The sequence below is a fragment of the Ranitomeya variabilis genome, chromosome 5, assembly GCF_051348905.1.
Source record: "Ranitomeya variabilis isolate aRanVar5 chromosome 5, aRanVar5.hap1, whole genome shotgun sequence".
NCBI classification, from domain to species: Eukaryota; Metazoa; Chordata; class Amphibia; order Anura; family Dendrobatidae; genus Ranitomeya; species Ranitomeya variabilis.
In genome coordinates this window covers 223111813-223128578 of record NC_135236.1, presented here as the reverse complement: position 1 = coordinate 223128578, position 16766 = coordinate 223111813, and the positions used below count along the sequence as shown (strand labels likewise).

Sequence of the window (16766 nt, the reverse complement as noted above, 5' to 3'; positions counted from 1 at the left end):
CTATCTATGGGGCCATAATGAACGGTGCAGAGCATTGTATATGGCACAGCTATCTATGGGGCCATAATCAAAGGTGCAGAGCATTGTATATGGCACAGCTATCTATGGGGCCATAATCAAAGGTGCAGGGCATTATATATGGCACAGCTATCTATGGGGCCATAATCAAAGGTGCAGAGCATTGTATATGGCACAGCTATCTATGGGGCCATAATCAAAGGTGCAGCGCATTGTATATGGCACAGCTATCTATGGGGCCATAATCAAAGGTGCAGGGCATTATATATGGCACAGCTATCTATGGGGCCATAATCAAAGGTGCAGAGCATTGTATATGGCACAGCTATCTATGGGGCCATAATCAAAGGTGCAGCGCATTGTATATGGCACAGATATCTATGGGGCCATAATCAAAGGTGCAGGGCATTATATATGGCACAGCTATCTATGGGGCCATAATCAAAGGTGCAGAGCATTGTATATGGCACAGCTATCTATGGGGCCATAATCAAAGGTGCAGGGCATTTTATATGGCACAGCTTTCTATGGAGCATCTATGGGGCCATAATCAAAGGTGCAGAGCATTGTATATGGCACAGCTTTCTATGGAGCATCTATGGGGCCATAATCAAAGGTGCAGAGCATTGTATATGGCACAGCTTTCTATGGAGCATCTATGGGGCCATAATGAACTGTGCAGAGCATTATATATGGGGCAGCTTTATGTGGAGCATCTATGGGGCTATACTGAACTGTGCAGAGCATTATATATGGCACAGCTTTATGTGGAGCATCTATGTGGCCATAATGAACAGTGCAGAGCATTATATGTGGCACAGCTTTATGTGGAGCATCTATGGGGCCATAATGAACTGTGCAGAGCATTATATATGGAGCAGCTTTATGTGGAGCGTCTATGGGGCTATACTGAATGGTGCAGAGCATTATATATGGCACAGCTTTATGTGGAGCATCTATGGGGCCATAATGAACAGTGCAAAGCATTATATGTGGCACAGCTTTATGTGGAGCATCTATGGGGCCATAATGAACAGTATGGAGCATCTATTTTTAATTTTGAAATTCACCGGTAGCTGCTGCATTTTCCACCCTAGGCTTATACTCGAGTCAATAAGTTTTCCCAGTTTTTTGTAGCAAAATTAGGGGGGTCGGCTTATACTCGGGTCGGCTTATACTCGAGTATATACGGTATATTGGAAGCTGGGCAGTGACAGTTTTACCCAGTGTTCTACCCTTTAGTACATAACTGTTTTGCTTTATCAGCACAAATGTGTTGCCTTGCATTTATCTACATTAAACTTGAATTGCCATTTCTCAGCCCAAGCCTCCAGTTTCACATATCTTTCTATAACAGAAAATTATGCTAGTTTGTTTTAATTACTTTTAATTTACGTTTAGTATCATCTGCAAATACTGAAATTCTACTCTGTATGCCCCCTACAAGTTAATTAATAAATTAATGAAAAACTGACTTCTATGGGCACCCTAATGTTTAATGTGACTAAATCTGAGTGTGTTCGATTAAATGGGTTGTCCCGTTGCACACACTGTGTGCTCTGAGTTTTCTCTAGCGTCAGCGCCGGAAACAGCTGACATGTATTCAATCTGCATAGTCCTGGCCACAATCCAACTAGACTGTTTCTGACCTCACTCAATAAAGTTGTATTGGGTGAGGCCATACCCATCTAGTCAGAATATGTCTGGCATAATGCGTATCACATATTTGCCCTCCATTCCCAGCGCTACCACTGGAGAATCCTCGCAGCAGACAGTGAATGCGATGTGAGGATTCAAAAGTCTGCAGTCACATAGTGTGACTGTAGTTTTAGACCAAACAACTTCTTTAAAAATCACCCTTTGCTTCCCATCACTGAGACAGTAGCTAACTCATTTAGGTTATGTGCGCACATTGCATATTTGATTGCAGACATTTCTTCAAGGTTTCTGCATCTCTTGGCAGAAAAACGCAGCGGAAAATATGCGCATTTTTGATGCATTTTTAATGCGTTTTTTCATGCTTTTTTGTTAATCCATGGAGCTGAATAAAGATACAGGTGCATCTCATAAAATTAGAATATCATCAAAAAGTTAATTTATTTCAGTTCTTCAATACAAAAAGTGAAACTCATATATTATATAGAGTCATTACTGAGTGATCTATTTCAAGTGTTTATTTCTGTTAATGTTGATGATTATGGCTTACAGCTAATGAAAGCCCAAAAGTCATTATCTCAGTAAATTAGAATACTTTATAACACCAGCTTCAAAAAAATTATTTTAAAATCTGTAATGTTGGCCTGCGGAAATGTATATTCAGTAAATGCACTGAATACTTGGTCGGGGCTTCTTTTGCATCAATTACTGCATTAATTTGGCATGGCATGGAGGCAATCAGCCTGTGGCACTGCTGAGGTGTTATGGAAGCCCAGGTTGCTTTGATAGCAGCCTTCAACTTGTCTACATTGTTGGGTCTGGTGTCTCTCATCTTCCTCTTGACAATACCCCATAGATTCTCTATGGGGTTAAAGTCAGGCGAGTTTACTGACCAATCAAGCACAGTGATACTGTTGTTTTTAAACCAAGAATTGGTACTTTTGGCAGCGTGGACAGGTGCCAAGTCCTGTAGGAGAATGAAATTTCCATCTCCAAAAAGCTTGTCGGCAGATGGAAGCATGAAGTGCTCTAAAATGTCCTGGAAGACGGCTGCACTGACTTTGGTCTTGATAAAATACAGTGGACCTACACCAGCAGATGACATGGCTCCCCAAACAATCACTGATTGTGTAAAGTCATACTAGACCTTGGAAATCAAGGTCCCAGAGTCTGGAGGAAGAGTGGAGAGGCACACAATCCAAGCTACTTTAGGTCTAGTGTGAAGTTTCCACAATTAGTAATAGTTTGGGGGAGCCATGTCATCTGCTGGTGTAGGTCCACTGTGTTTTATCAAGACCAAAGTCAGCACAGTACCAGGAAATTTTAGAGCACTTCATGCTTCCCTCTGCAGACAAGCTTTTTGGAGATGGAAATTTCATTCTCCAGCAGGACTTGGCATCTGTCCACACTGACAAAAGCACCAATACGTGGCTTACAAACAACAGTATCATTGTGCTTGATTGGCCAGAAAACTCACCTGACCTTAACCCCATAGATAATATATGGGGTATTGTAAAGAGGAAGATGAGAGATACCAGACTCAACAATGCAGACGAGCTGAATGCTGCTATCAAAGCAACCTAGGCTTCCATAACACCTCAGCAGTGACACAGGTTGATTGCCTCCATGCCACACCAGATTGATGCAGTAATTGATGCCAAAAGAGCCCCAGCCAAGGATTGAGTGCATTTACTGAACATACATTTCAGTAGGCCAACATTTCGGACTTTAGAATAATTTTTTCAAGTTGGTCTTATAAAGTATTCTAATTTACTGAGCTAATGGCTTTTGGGCTTTCATTGTCTATAAGCCATAATAATCAACATTAACAGGAATAAACACTTGAAATAGATCACTCTGTTTGTAATGACTCTATATAATATATGAGTTTCACTTTTTGTATTGAAGAACTGAAATAAATTATATATATATATATATATATATATATATATATATATATATACATATACATATGTAATACCAAGCCGAGGTTTAGCTATGAACCTTTAGCAATGAACTGGTGTCAGCCAGATACCCTATTAAAACGGTACGTAAAGAGTTAAATATAGACACACACACAGTCACAGTCACCAGCCTATGTAGGTGCAATAACATAATTAACCAACATATGCTGTAACAAGACAGAAACTGTCAGAAATCTGCGTGAAACACAATATCTGTTTAATTTTTGAAAAAACTTTTTTTTTAAATTCCGTCTGCTCCCGCATAATTTTCATAACTAGTGGGAAAGCCGACGGCTGAGGGCTGATGATAATAGTCTGGGAAGGAGCCAATAGCCATAAAGTTTCCCAGGCTATTAATATCAGCCCACAGCTATTTGCTTAGCCTTTACTGGCTAGTTTACAGGGGAACCCCAGAAAAAAGTTGACATGGGGTCCCCCTATAAAATCGAACCAGCAAAGACTAGGCAGACAGCTGTGGACTGATATTAACAGCCTGGGAAGTGGCCAGTGATATTAGCACCTCCCAGGCTAAAAACCATCAGCTCTCAGCCACCCCAGAAATTACGTATCTTACAGATGCACCAAATCTGGTACTTAGCCTCGCTCTTCCCTCTTACCCTGTAGAGGTGGCAAGTAGGGTTCATGTTTGTGGGGTTGACTTCACCATTGTATTGTCAGGTGACATCAAGTCCACAGGTTAGTAATGGAGAGGCATCTATGAGACACCTATCCATTACTAACCCCATAGTGATATTGTATAAAAACACAGACAACCAGAATAGAGTCCTTTATTTGAAATAATCAAACAGACTCCTAAATTCACCATAAGCGCAGGAGATGTTTCTGCTCTACCCGGCTGCCGGTGATACACTGACAGGAGGTAATCGCTCCCGCAGTGTATCACGGAGTTGCCGTAAGAGTTCACCGGAGTCCGTCAGCTCTAGTGCTCTCAGTTCTACCACTGTGTGAGAACTTTCTCATGCAGCAATGCCGTGAGAGCACCAGAGCTAATGAGCTGATGAATTCCGGTGAACTTTCACAGCAGCTCAGTGATACACTGCAGGAGCGATTACCTCCTGTCAGTGTATCGCAAGAGGCCGGGTAGAGCGGTCCAATACTGTTCTATATGTGAGATTGCCGTGGGACACTCGGTATTAAATGGACTACGGTGGAAAGGTGAGTATATGTTGGTTTATTATTTTTGATTGTTTGCAGGAGACATGGGCGTCGGGGATTAGGTGTTCGGTGAGTATGTATTTTGTATGTGAATATCTATCTAATTATGTAAATGTTTTGATTTTTTTTGCAATTGAACACAGGTGCCAGATGATGAGACTATTCTCCCATCATTCGCTCATGCTGTCTCTGTTTTATGTGACAAAAGATGTAGCCAGATGGGAGTAATAGTTAGAAGATGCCTAAGTACAATCATTATGGGCTGTTCGTCGCATGGGTACCCACACACACAGACAGACACAGACACCCGCACATATTCTCTGCTCACACACATATTCTCTGCTTACACACATATTTTCCGCCCACACACTTCCTCCTTCTGACTTCCTTTGACAATTCGCAGCATTTTTGGCAGCAAATACGCAAACCTTTTTACACTTGCGTTTTTGCTGCAGATTTGACTGACTCAATTGAAGTCAATGAGTCAAAAATGCTGCAGAACGCAAAAAGAATTGACATGCTACAGAAAATAAAACGCTGCAAATACAGACGGAGATTTACTGATCATGTGCACAACACTTCAGGATTATCATTGCATTACCTTGCATAAGTATTCCATTGCCCTTTTGGACCATTTACGCTCGTAAAAAAACGATGCGAAAACTCATCAAAAACGTATCATGTGCACATAGCCTTACACATATTTTCCTCCAGTCCCTTTGTTCTCACTTTATGCACCAACCTTTATGTGGCACTGTATTGAATATCTTTATAACCTCCAGATATAGAACATCCATATCCTTTCCCTGATCCAGTTTGGTACTTGAAGATCAATTTGACAGGGCCAAAACCCATGTTGATGATGGGTTTTGAGATTATTTTTATTGAGATGCTTCAGGATAGCATCTTTGAGAAACTGTTAAAGAGGTTGTCCACTACTTTAGCATTAATGACCTATCATTAGGATAGGTCATCAATGTCTGATCAGTTGGGGCCCGACTCCCATTACCCCGCCAATCAGCTGTTATCGGTGTCATTGGCAGCGGCTGCCAGCCAAAAGTATTCACTTGGGGAGCTGCTTCATCTTCTGATAGTATTATAGGCTTGATACTACACATCCGCCTTCTATTCAAATCAGTGGAAGGCAGATGTGTAGTACCCTGCAGTGGCTACTATCATAAGATGTCAAGCTCCATAAATGAGTACTTCCGGCCGCTGCTGACATTGATAACAGCTGATCAGCGGATTGTCAAACCCTAACTGATCAGACATTGATGACTTATCCTAAAGATAAGTCATCAATACTAAAGTAGAGGACAATTCTTTTTACTTTTTTGACATCAATTGAGGATAAACTTACAGGTTTATACTTTCTGGGTTTGGTTTATAATAATAATAATAATAATAATAAAAATAACCTTTATATAGCACCAACATATTCCACAGCGCTTTACAGTTTAACAGTTTCAAACGCAAGTCATAAGTAACAACGTTAACAATACAATAATCAAAGCACAATAAGACGACCCTGCTCGTGAGAGCTTACAATCTACAACGAGGTGGGGGAGATGCAAAGTACAAGAGCTTATTTACAATGATATATTTACAATGATGGTTCAGCCATCTTGAGGGAGTGGGGGATAGATGGAGATAGTGACTGGGCTACACATGCGCATTTACACGTAAAATGACTGATTAGGGCTGATTAGGGAATGTGATAGGCCACTCTGAACAAATATGTTTTGAGGGCACACTTAAAACGTTATGATCCCTTTTTGAACATTGGCACCACATTTTCTAAAGTCAGTCTCCTGGAACAGTACTTGTGATTATGGAATAATTTCATATTAAAAATAATGGCCCATCTATAATGGTATTTTATTCCTGCAGTGCTCAGGGACATATACCGTCCGAGCTCAATGATTTGTCTACTTACGTTTTTGTGAGACAGCCCCTTATTTCTTGCCAGCTTATGCAGGTGTTATTTGATGGAGAATTGATGGTATACTTTGTATATATATATGTCATTTGAGTTTGGATTTTTATGTATATGTATATGGTGGATAAGAAGATGTTTATTAGATTGGACTTTCATCCTCATCCACCATCTCACCAAGATTGTTTTTCAACAATACCATTTTGGAGTTTCTAATTGTTTATGAAGTTAAAAAAACATTTGGGATTATTATTACTTCTTTTACAATGACTTGAGTTTCTCTGTCACAATTTTTGCAGTCTCGATTTGTTTTTAACACTGTTTTTTTTCTCTATAATTTTTTAATGTCTCATCACTACTCTCTTGCTTTAGCTCTCTAAGCACTTACATTTTCTCATTTAGTTGCTTCGTCCCCTGGGGACAAAGCATTTCAGAGCGAAACGCGCGTCGGGTGTGGTGGGTCCCCAGGAGTACTCCATTGGTAACTATACTTATGCTTATTATGCTATAATCTGTGTATCGCTATACTTGTTACTATTGGAGCTTCCCTGTACATGGTCACACAACACTCTCGTATGTATATTGATTTTAGAGCTTTGACCAATTGTATACATGTTACTATTTATTTGGAGTCACAACCTGGGTTACCCACCTTTTCTGCCTGTGCTTGTGGCAATATACCTAGCCTTTTATAGTTGTTTTTATGGTGTTTAATAAAGATTATGCATATTTTACTGGCCTAGTGTGAAGGTGTTTCTTTTGATTATTTATTGTTATGTACTTCATGGCCTTATATGGTGGATATATTTAGGTGTTTCAACAACAATTAGACAAGCCTGTGAAATACTGGGAGAATATAGTCTAGTCAGATGAGACCAAAATTGAACTCTTTGGATGCCATAATACACATCATATTAAAACATCCAACCAGCATTCAAGTTTGGAGGTGGGAACATCATGGTATAGGGCTGTTTTTCAGCATATGGCACTGGCAAGGGTTTCTAATGTAATTGTAATTGATGGAAGGATAAATGAACAAATGTACTGAGACATTCTTGATAAAAATCTGCTGCCATCTACCAGGATGATGAAGATGAATTGAGGGTGGACATTTCAGTAAGCCAATGATCAAAAACACACAGCCAAGGAAACTCAATTGGTTTCAGAGAAACAAAATAAAACTTCTAGATTGGCCCAGCCAATCACCAGACCAGAATCCAAAATGTGTGGAAGGAACTAAAGCTCATGGAAGGAGTCCACTGAATATTTAAGATTTAAAGAATGTTTGTGTGGAAGAATGGGCCAAAATCACACCTGAGAAATGCCTGCAACTAGTTTCTCCATACAGGAGGCATCTTGAGGCTGTCATCACCAACAAAGGCTTTTACAGTAAGTATTAGTTAACTTTTAGTACTCATGTTCAATACTTTTTCCCTGTGCCATTTCTCATTTTTCTCATTATTACATGTAACGTAATTTATGGACATCTATGGTTTGATTTCTTTGCTTGTTTGAATTGGATGAGTTGCTATCGACATCTGGTGACAAATTTGTGTCAATACCACCCTTAAAAATATATTTACTTAGAAAATTGGTTACATGTTCTTTACTTATTTCACCTGCTGTATGCTAACCATTAGGGAATGTACCAGATTTGTGGGCATCCTGACGATATACTGTTTATAGCCTTGATAACTTTGTTGTTAGCCTTCCATTAAGCTACTTTATTTTTTAACAAAACATGATAAAATATTTTATTATTTAATAAAGTTGATATATTTGTGAGATATTTTGTAGCATCACTTTTCTTTTGGCTTCTCTCTTGATAGATGCATCTCTCTTAGGCTGGTTTCACACTTGCGTTTTTGTCTGCAGCGTTTTTTGCACAAAAAACGCATGCGTTTTTTCCCCTATATTTAACATTGATAACGCATGCGTTTTTTTTGTTTGCGTTTGGTCGCGTTTTCAAACGCATGCGTTTTTTTTCTGCATGCGTTCATTTTCAAAAATGCAACCTGTAGTATTTTTTTGCGCGTTTTTTTTGCCGCGAAAAAACGCATGCGTTTTTTCGCGGCAAAAAAAATGCATTGCTGTCTATGTAAACGCATGCGTTTTTAAGCACATGCGTTTGTTTGCGTTAAAAACGCATGCGTTTTTATAGAAAAAACCCAGAAAACAGACTGAAAAGCCACCCACCACCATCAAGGTGATAAAAGGGATCCAAACCCTAACCCTAACTCTACCCCTAACCTCACCCCTAACCGTTTAATGAACATTTTCTGACAGTCATAGTGCCACGTATTTAAGTGCCACGTATTTAAGTGCCACGTACCACGTATTTCAGTGCCACGTATTTCAGTGCCACGTACCACGTATTTCAGTGCCACGTATTTCAGTGCCACGTACCACGTATTTCAGTGCCACGTACCACGTATTTCAGTGCCACGTACCACGTATTTCAGTGCCACGTATTTCAGTGCCACGTACCACATATTTCAGTGCCACGTACCACGTATTTCAGTGCCACGTATCACGTATTTCAGTGCCACGTACTTCAGTGCCACGTATTTCAGTGCCACGTATTTCAGTTACGTTTAGGGGTTAGGGGTAGGGTTAGGGTTACGGTGACCAGGACATTCTTCTAATAAAAAGCTACCCCTAACCCTAACCCTAGTTAATTCTACTATTAGTGGATTTTCTAGTTGATTCCCTAACCCTAGTTAATTCTACTATTAGTGGATTTTCTAGTTGATTTTTTCATGGAAAAAAAAAAACGCATGCGTCTAAAAAACACGGCGTTTTGCCGCGATTACATGCGTTTTTTCACACATGCGTTTTTTTAAAAACGCATGCAGATAAAAACGCAAGTGTGAAACCAGCCTTACACAGTGGAATACTTTTGGTTACAGGAATATTGGTTGGTCCTAATATTATTTTTCCCTTACAGATTTCAAGCAGTTTCAACTTTTCAGCATGTCAATACTTTCAGTGTTTTTGTAGCATTTTTCACCTATTCAAAGGCTTTAAAAACGCATAAAAAAATGAAAAACAGAAAGCAGGTGCATTTTACGCTGTGTTATTTACTGCCAACGCTCCAGCCATGTGCACATACCCTTGCAGTGGAGCTTATGTTTGTGACTCGTCTTGGAGCCAGTATAATAAGTGTATATAGGAAGAAGGATAAAAGCCTTTTAATGTGACACCTAGTGGTTATCATCTGTTTGTGCACAATGCCAATCTAAATTCATTTGTAATTTTCTAGCTGATTGTATCTTGCATCCTCTAATCTGTTCTGGATTCAAGTTGTAAAATAGGAAGTGAACTGTGACCATTGAAATGCTTAAGATCTTCTGACAGAATGAAACCCTTAAATCATAGTTGATCTTACCTGTCTCAGCACTGTGAGACCTAGAGACAAGGGATTTAAATCTTAAAGTTATTTTCAAGTCACCCAGTCTTTAAAATTTATTGTTTAATAGCTGCACTTCTGTAACTCACCAGGATTCATGATATTGAGAGGTGACCGATTTGCAGGCATCATTAATACAGTTGCTAGGAGATAGCTAAGAGAAAGAAAAGGAAAATTCTTGTTTTATCGCTGGCAGCAGCATTAGATACGATTCTTTATTCTTTTATTTTCTATTATGCTCTCTTGTCATTTATTGAATTCATATTGCTATTTTTCAATTAACTGCTAGTCTTTGTAGAAGCCTAGGGAGAAATGTATAATAGCAAATTAATTTCATTCATTTTAAGCTGCCCGCTGTCGTAAATATTTTTTCTTAATGTGACGGGAATTCAGGCGTCCTTATTTTTACAATTGATAAGATCCTTGAGAAATTCTAAACATGATTAGATACTTTTTTTTATCATAGAAAATCACTTATGATGAGAAATATTCACTTCACTAGTCCTCATTTTTTCGCTTGGTAATAGAGTAATTATAATGAGTAAGCTATGATTGTAATATTTACCACGAATGTACCCCATACCCAATAGATAGCTGTCTGCCAAATGATGCTTTGGATGATATTTTGGTCGACAGCTATCTTAGACAACTCTCCCATACATAGGAAAGCCACTTGGCCGACCTGTGTTCTCTATTATATAGCCGTTGGCTAACATATCGGGTGGTGTCTAATCTCCAGGAGAACATATGATCGGCAGTTGAAAATCATATATTCCTGATTAACATCTCCCCCATCAAAAAGTTGGCTGGCATTAGCAGGCTCTAGCAACACTAGTCTAATGTGTACAGGCGCCTTTAGAAATCGTTAAGCATGAACAAGAGCTAAACGTAAAGAATCTTATTAGTGTATAAAGGAGGTGATAATTACCACCTTTCCCAATGTGGCTGTTGATTTCACTGTTTCCTCTGTTCAATTGTTTTTATGTAATTCAATGTAATACGAGCTATTGCTGTTCAATGTCTCTTTTTAGCAGAAATCAGGAGCTTAAATAATGAGTGGCTACCAGAAAATGAGTACTTTAGTGGTTTAGACTACATTGTTCCCTACTACTGAGAAAATAAATAGATGTGGCACTGAGCGTTTCTCAAAAAGGGCCGTACACAATTAGGGTACCTTTGAGGAGTGTGTGAGGAACACTGCAGCTGCAGAAAGACATACCAAAGAGGTTGCAACAGATGACCTGTGATACACCCATGTGAGATTATGAAACACGGTGAAAGATTATGAAACAAAAGGGCAACAATCTTAAAGAACAGCTTAATCAATAGATCTTGGGACAAAAATAAGTTCCATAACTGGATGTGTTAAAAAATATTGCTGTGCTGGGATGATCTTATAAATGTGCCCCTGTTACATACTGAGTAATGGTTGTGTCTGACCATACAGGGACATGATAAGATATCCGCCAGGGGAGGAAGCAAGAGAGAGTATACAGACAGGACAGCAAGGGATCACAGCTGCTGGTTTCTGTAAGGAAAAACATTTCACTCCCTGTTTAAAAACTTATTTTATCTCCCAGAAAGAATCAGCTGCTATCCCCTGCAGTCCTGTCTGTATACTCTTTTGCTTCCTCCCTTGCCAGAAGCAGCGTTATAATCAGAGGTTGTTCCTGCATGGTCAGACACAGCCATTACACAGGGGCATATTTATAAGATTACCTCAGGAAAGGAACATTTTTTAACACATAAAATTGTGGATTTTTTTTTTATTCCATGATCTATTGATTAAAATGTATTTTGTTCATGGTGTAAGAGTGGTGGACTATGGCTGTTGCATTCCTACCCCTGAAGACACCAATCACATCAATGCTGTGTATCCTGAACAGTGTACTGCGTATTTGTGAATATCATAATTAGTGTTGAGCGATACCGTCCGATACTTGAAAGTATCGGTATCGGAAAGTATCGGCCGATACCGGCAAAGTATCGGATCTAATCCGATACCGATACCCGATACCAATACAAATCAATGGGACTCAAGTATTGGACGGTATCCCTGATGGTTCCCAGGGTCTGAAGGAGAGGAAACTCTCCTTCAGGCCCTGGGATCCATATCAATGTGTAAAATAAAGAATTAAAATAAAAAATATTGCTATACTCACCTCTCCGACGCAGCCTGGACCTCACCGAGGGAACCGGCAGCGTTCTTTGCTTAAAATGCGCGCGTTTACTTCCTGCCGTGACGTCACGGCTTCTGATTGGTCGCGTGCCGCCCATGTGGCTGCGACGTGACCAATCACAGCAAGCCGTGACGTAATTTTCAGGTCCTCAATGCCTAATTCTAGGCATTCAGGATTTTAAAATTACGTTCCGGGTTGTGATTGGTCGCGTCGCGGTCACATGGGCGACGCAACCAATCACAAGCCGTGACGTCACGGGAGGCAGGAAATGCGCGCATTTTAAAATTACGTCACGGCTTGTGATTGGTTGCGTGCCGCCCATGTGACCGCAACGCGACCAATCACAGCAAGCCGTGACGTAATTTCAGGTCCTGAATGCAGAATTAGGCATGAGGACCTGAAAATTACGTCACGGCTTGCTGTGATTGGTCGCGTCGCGGCCACATGGGCGGCACGCGACCAATCAGAAGCCGTGACGTCACGGAAGGAAGTAAACGCGCGCATTTTAAGCAAAGAACGCTGCCGGTTCCCTCGGTGAGGTCCAGGCTGTGTCGGAGAGGTGAGTATAGCAATATTTTTTATTTTAATTCTTTATTTTACACATTAATGTTGTTTCGATACCGATACCCGATACCACAAAAGTATCGGATCTCGGTATCGGAATTCCGATACCCGCAAGTATCGGCCGATACCCGATACTTGCGGTATCGGAATGCTCAACACTAATATAATGTAATGCACAATGTGAAATGTAATGTTCCTGTGTAATGTATAGTAATATAGTAATGTGAAATATAATATACATATTGTATAGCAATGCTATAGGTAATGTTGGTATATTGTAATGTATAACATATGATGTGATAATGTAATGCATGATAGAGACAGGTATTATAATGTTTACATGGAACTGTGTGAAAGGTTAATTCTGCCCTCCAACAGACTGCAGAGTCAGAAACAGTTAACGTTGGGCCTAGCTCACAGTGGGAGGGGTCAGCTGCCAGGGACAGAGAGCTAAAACTTCAGTTAAGACCTATTGTCTAGTAAGAACGGACATATAGTCTGCAGGCTGTCAAGGCTGTGTGATTTGGGAGACTTGTGGCAGGAGGAGAAGCAGACCGGACAGGAGATAGCGTGAATCTTTAGCATTGAGGAGACACTGGGTGTGAACAGTGTTGTAACTAGGGACTCACCAGACAAGTTAAATCTGAAGCAAGAGAGAAGTTGAACAGTGTTTGATAATGTTGAGTGTAACTGAAACATGTAGGAAGCTTTGTGCCCACTATCTCCTGTACAGTGTTGGAACTGAAGGACTGCTGGAACTGTCTAGTAAAGAACTGTTGTTGAAAATGAACTGTTGGTCTCTTGAGTTGTTTTATGGTCCTGGCCAACTGAGAGCAGTGTTTGGCCTACATAAATACAAACCCCAAACTAGCAAAATCCACATATCCAGCCAGAACTGTGTTTTCCATATAGCATGCTGGGGCATTGGGAGTCAGTCCCTCGACCATGACTACTGACCCTTTAATGCCAAGGAGCTATAGTGTGTTAAATGAAACAGACTGGTTGTCTGTATATCACAGTGGGAGCCTGATTGTTAGCATTATGTTACTGTGGTGGCGTTCAACACTACTTTTGTGCTAGTGATGTAGATATGAGAGCCACAGAGTAGTGCCACAGTGGTATAATAAGAGGAAGAAGAGAATTTTATGCAAAAAAAGACTAAGCACCAAAAGGACATTTGGTCAGACCAAGAGAGATGCCTGGAAAACCTGTTGTTGTTTTAGTGTCTTGTGTATCAAGGCCTGAATATTGTTACTATAGTGCAGCGGTTAGGCTGATAGAGGGAATAAGTGTCACTGGGCATCACAGGCTGAGAGTCCCTTCAGCACTGGAAAAGTTAGAGTCTCTGGAGATCAGAGCATCTTTACATTGTGGAATGTTAGATCAGAGTCTGTGTGGATTGTAAGTGACTGAGTAAGATGGAATTTCAGTGAGGAAAGCGGAGTAAGCCACTGTCACAATCCCCTGACTCATTGCAGGAACAAAAACTTGGATTCATGTAGTTTACGTAAAATGGTTGATCCTTCTTTACCCAAACATCATATGTGAGGGGAGAGTTGAGAGACCCTCACACATTAGACTATTCCCAGGTCTTTCTCAAATGTAACATTTTTGGGGCTTTTAGGCATTAGCCCGGCAAAGTCTAGTGACCACAGAATGACAGGAGTCTGCCTTGCTCGGTGTGATGCGGCTGCAGTGCAATTTAGCAAACCTCCACCAGGAGGTGCTGGTGAGGGAAAAGAGGTTGCACACTAACAGCATAGCAACACTGAGCAGCTGCACAAGTGTCACAGGTAACGAAAGAGTCCAGAGAGAGCATAGCAGAAAACAAACAAATAACAGCATCCCATTTCAATGGGGGGCAACAGGACCACCAGGCTTCCCTGGATAATGAGCGTGAAAGGCCCGGACCAACTGATCAACATGGACCAAACGTGCCAGCACCCACGACCGGTCCTCAGGACCGTAACCTTTCCAATGGACCAAATATTGAAGTGAACTGCGAAGCATGCAAGAATCCACCACCCGTTTCACCTCATACTTGGTCTGGACATCCACCTCAACAGGCGGCGGGTGCAAGGGAGACTTACCTGAGGAAGGCACTGATGGCTTCAAAAGCACCATATGGAACACATTGGGGATCTGCAACGACGGAGGCAAGCACAGGTGAAAGGCCACAGGATTAACCGCCTCTAAAATTTCATAAGGGCCAATAAACTTGGGACCCAACTTAGCAGAGGGAATCCTCAATCTTATATCCTTGATGGATAACCATACCTTATCCCCGACCTGTTAGGCCATCCCCAAAGAGCGTCGTTTATCCACAAAAAAATTATATTTGCCCTGAGCCTCCCAATGTTTCTCTGAACCTCCCTCTAGACCTCCCCCAACCACAGAAAGGCCTAATCAGCCCCTGGAAATCCAGCTAGGAAAACTCACCAAAGTAAGGGTGAAACCGATAGTTGCAGAAGAATAGGGAAGTACCAGTGGACTGATTGACATGATTATTGAAAGCAAATTCCGCCATGGGTACCGCAGAGCACCAATCATCCTGTCTAGCCATGGCAAGACACTGTAATATCTGCTCCAAAGACTGATTGGTCCTTTCAGTCTGACCGTTGGTCTCAGGATGGTAGGCCGATGAAAAGGTCAGACTGATACCCAGCCTTTTACAGAAAGCCCTCCAGAATTTCTATACAAATTGCACCCCTCTATCAGATATCACACTGACAGGCACACTATGCAATCGGACCACATGCTCGATGAATAGTTTTGATAAAGTCTCAGCATTAGGGAGGCTGTACAGTACAAAATGGGCCTGTTTACTGAACCTATCAATAACTATCCAGATCACAGTTTTGCCATTAGAGGGGAGAAAATCGGTAATAACATCCATGGACAGATGAGTCCACGGTCTATCTGGAATTGGCAGCAGCACCAATTCACCGGCCAGTTACGGGGGGTTTTGGTGTGTGCATAAGTTTCACAGGAGAACAGAAACTCAGTGAAGTCAGAAGGCAACGAGGGCCATCAAAACAGCCTAGTGATGGCTTTATGCATGGCAGAGATTCCAGGATGCCCACTCAGAGCCAAGTCATGGAACTCCTGAAGCACTCTTAACCGATACTGAAAAGGCACAAAAAGCTTGTTATCAGGTATGGACGAAGAAGCAAGAGATTGGGCCTCACGAATCTCTCATTCCAATACCGAGGGCACCGCAGCCACCACCACTTCGCACTGAAGAATGGAGGAAGGAGGTTCATGAGGTGATATTGGACCTAGGCTACAAGACAATGCATCAGCCTTCAAATTCTTGGACCCCTGTCTGAAAGTAATAGAAAACTGATAGACCTTGCCTGTCTCGGAAATAATCGTTTGGCGGACTCTATGTAAGACAGGTACTTGTGATCCGTAATGACAGTGATACAATGGACAGCCCCTCCATTCTTCAAACGCCAATTTAATGGCCAAAAACTCCCTGTTACCCACATCATAATTCCTCTCAGCAGAGGAAAATTTTAAGTTAGTCAACGTGGTGGGTCCCTGAGACAACACAGCCCCCACTACCACCTCTGAGGCGTCCACCACTACGACAAATGGTTAGGACAAATCGGATTAAACCAATACAGGGGCAGTCATGAAACAGTTTTTCCAGAAAGAAAATGTCGCCACAGCTGGAGCTGACCGGTTCTGGAGATCAACCCCCTTACAAGTTTAATGAGTGAGGGGCTTGACCACCTGAGAAAACCCCTTAATGAATTTTCTATAATAATTAGCTAAACCCAGAAAACGCTGAAGACCCTTGAGATCTCTGGGTTGCACCCAATCTACAATACTCTGTACCTTCCTAGGGTCCATGCGAA

The 16766-nt window shown here is 41.2% G+C and overlaps 1 protein-coding gene across 1 annotated transcript in view; it reads right to left on the bottom strand.

Annotated features, from left to right (window-relative positions):
* LOC143773558 (tetratricopeptide repeat protein 24-like) overlaps window positions 1–16766 on the bottom strand; it is a 222677-nt gene that overhangs the window by 72686 nt on the left and 133225 nt on the right. Inside the window, exons 7-8 of the mRNA XM_077260964.1 lie at window positions 10249–10313; window positions 10139–10158 (exon numbers count right to left, since the gene is read on the bottom strand). Coding sequence (XP_077117079.1) covers window positions 10139–10158; window positions 10249–10313 — 85 coding nt within the window. The remainder of the gene's footprint in view (window positions 1–10138; window positions 10159–10248; window positions 10314–16766) is intronic.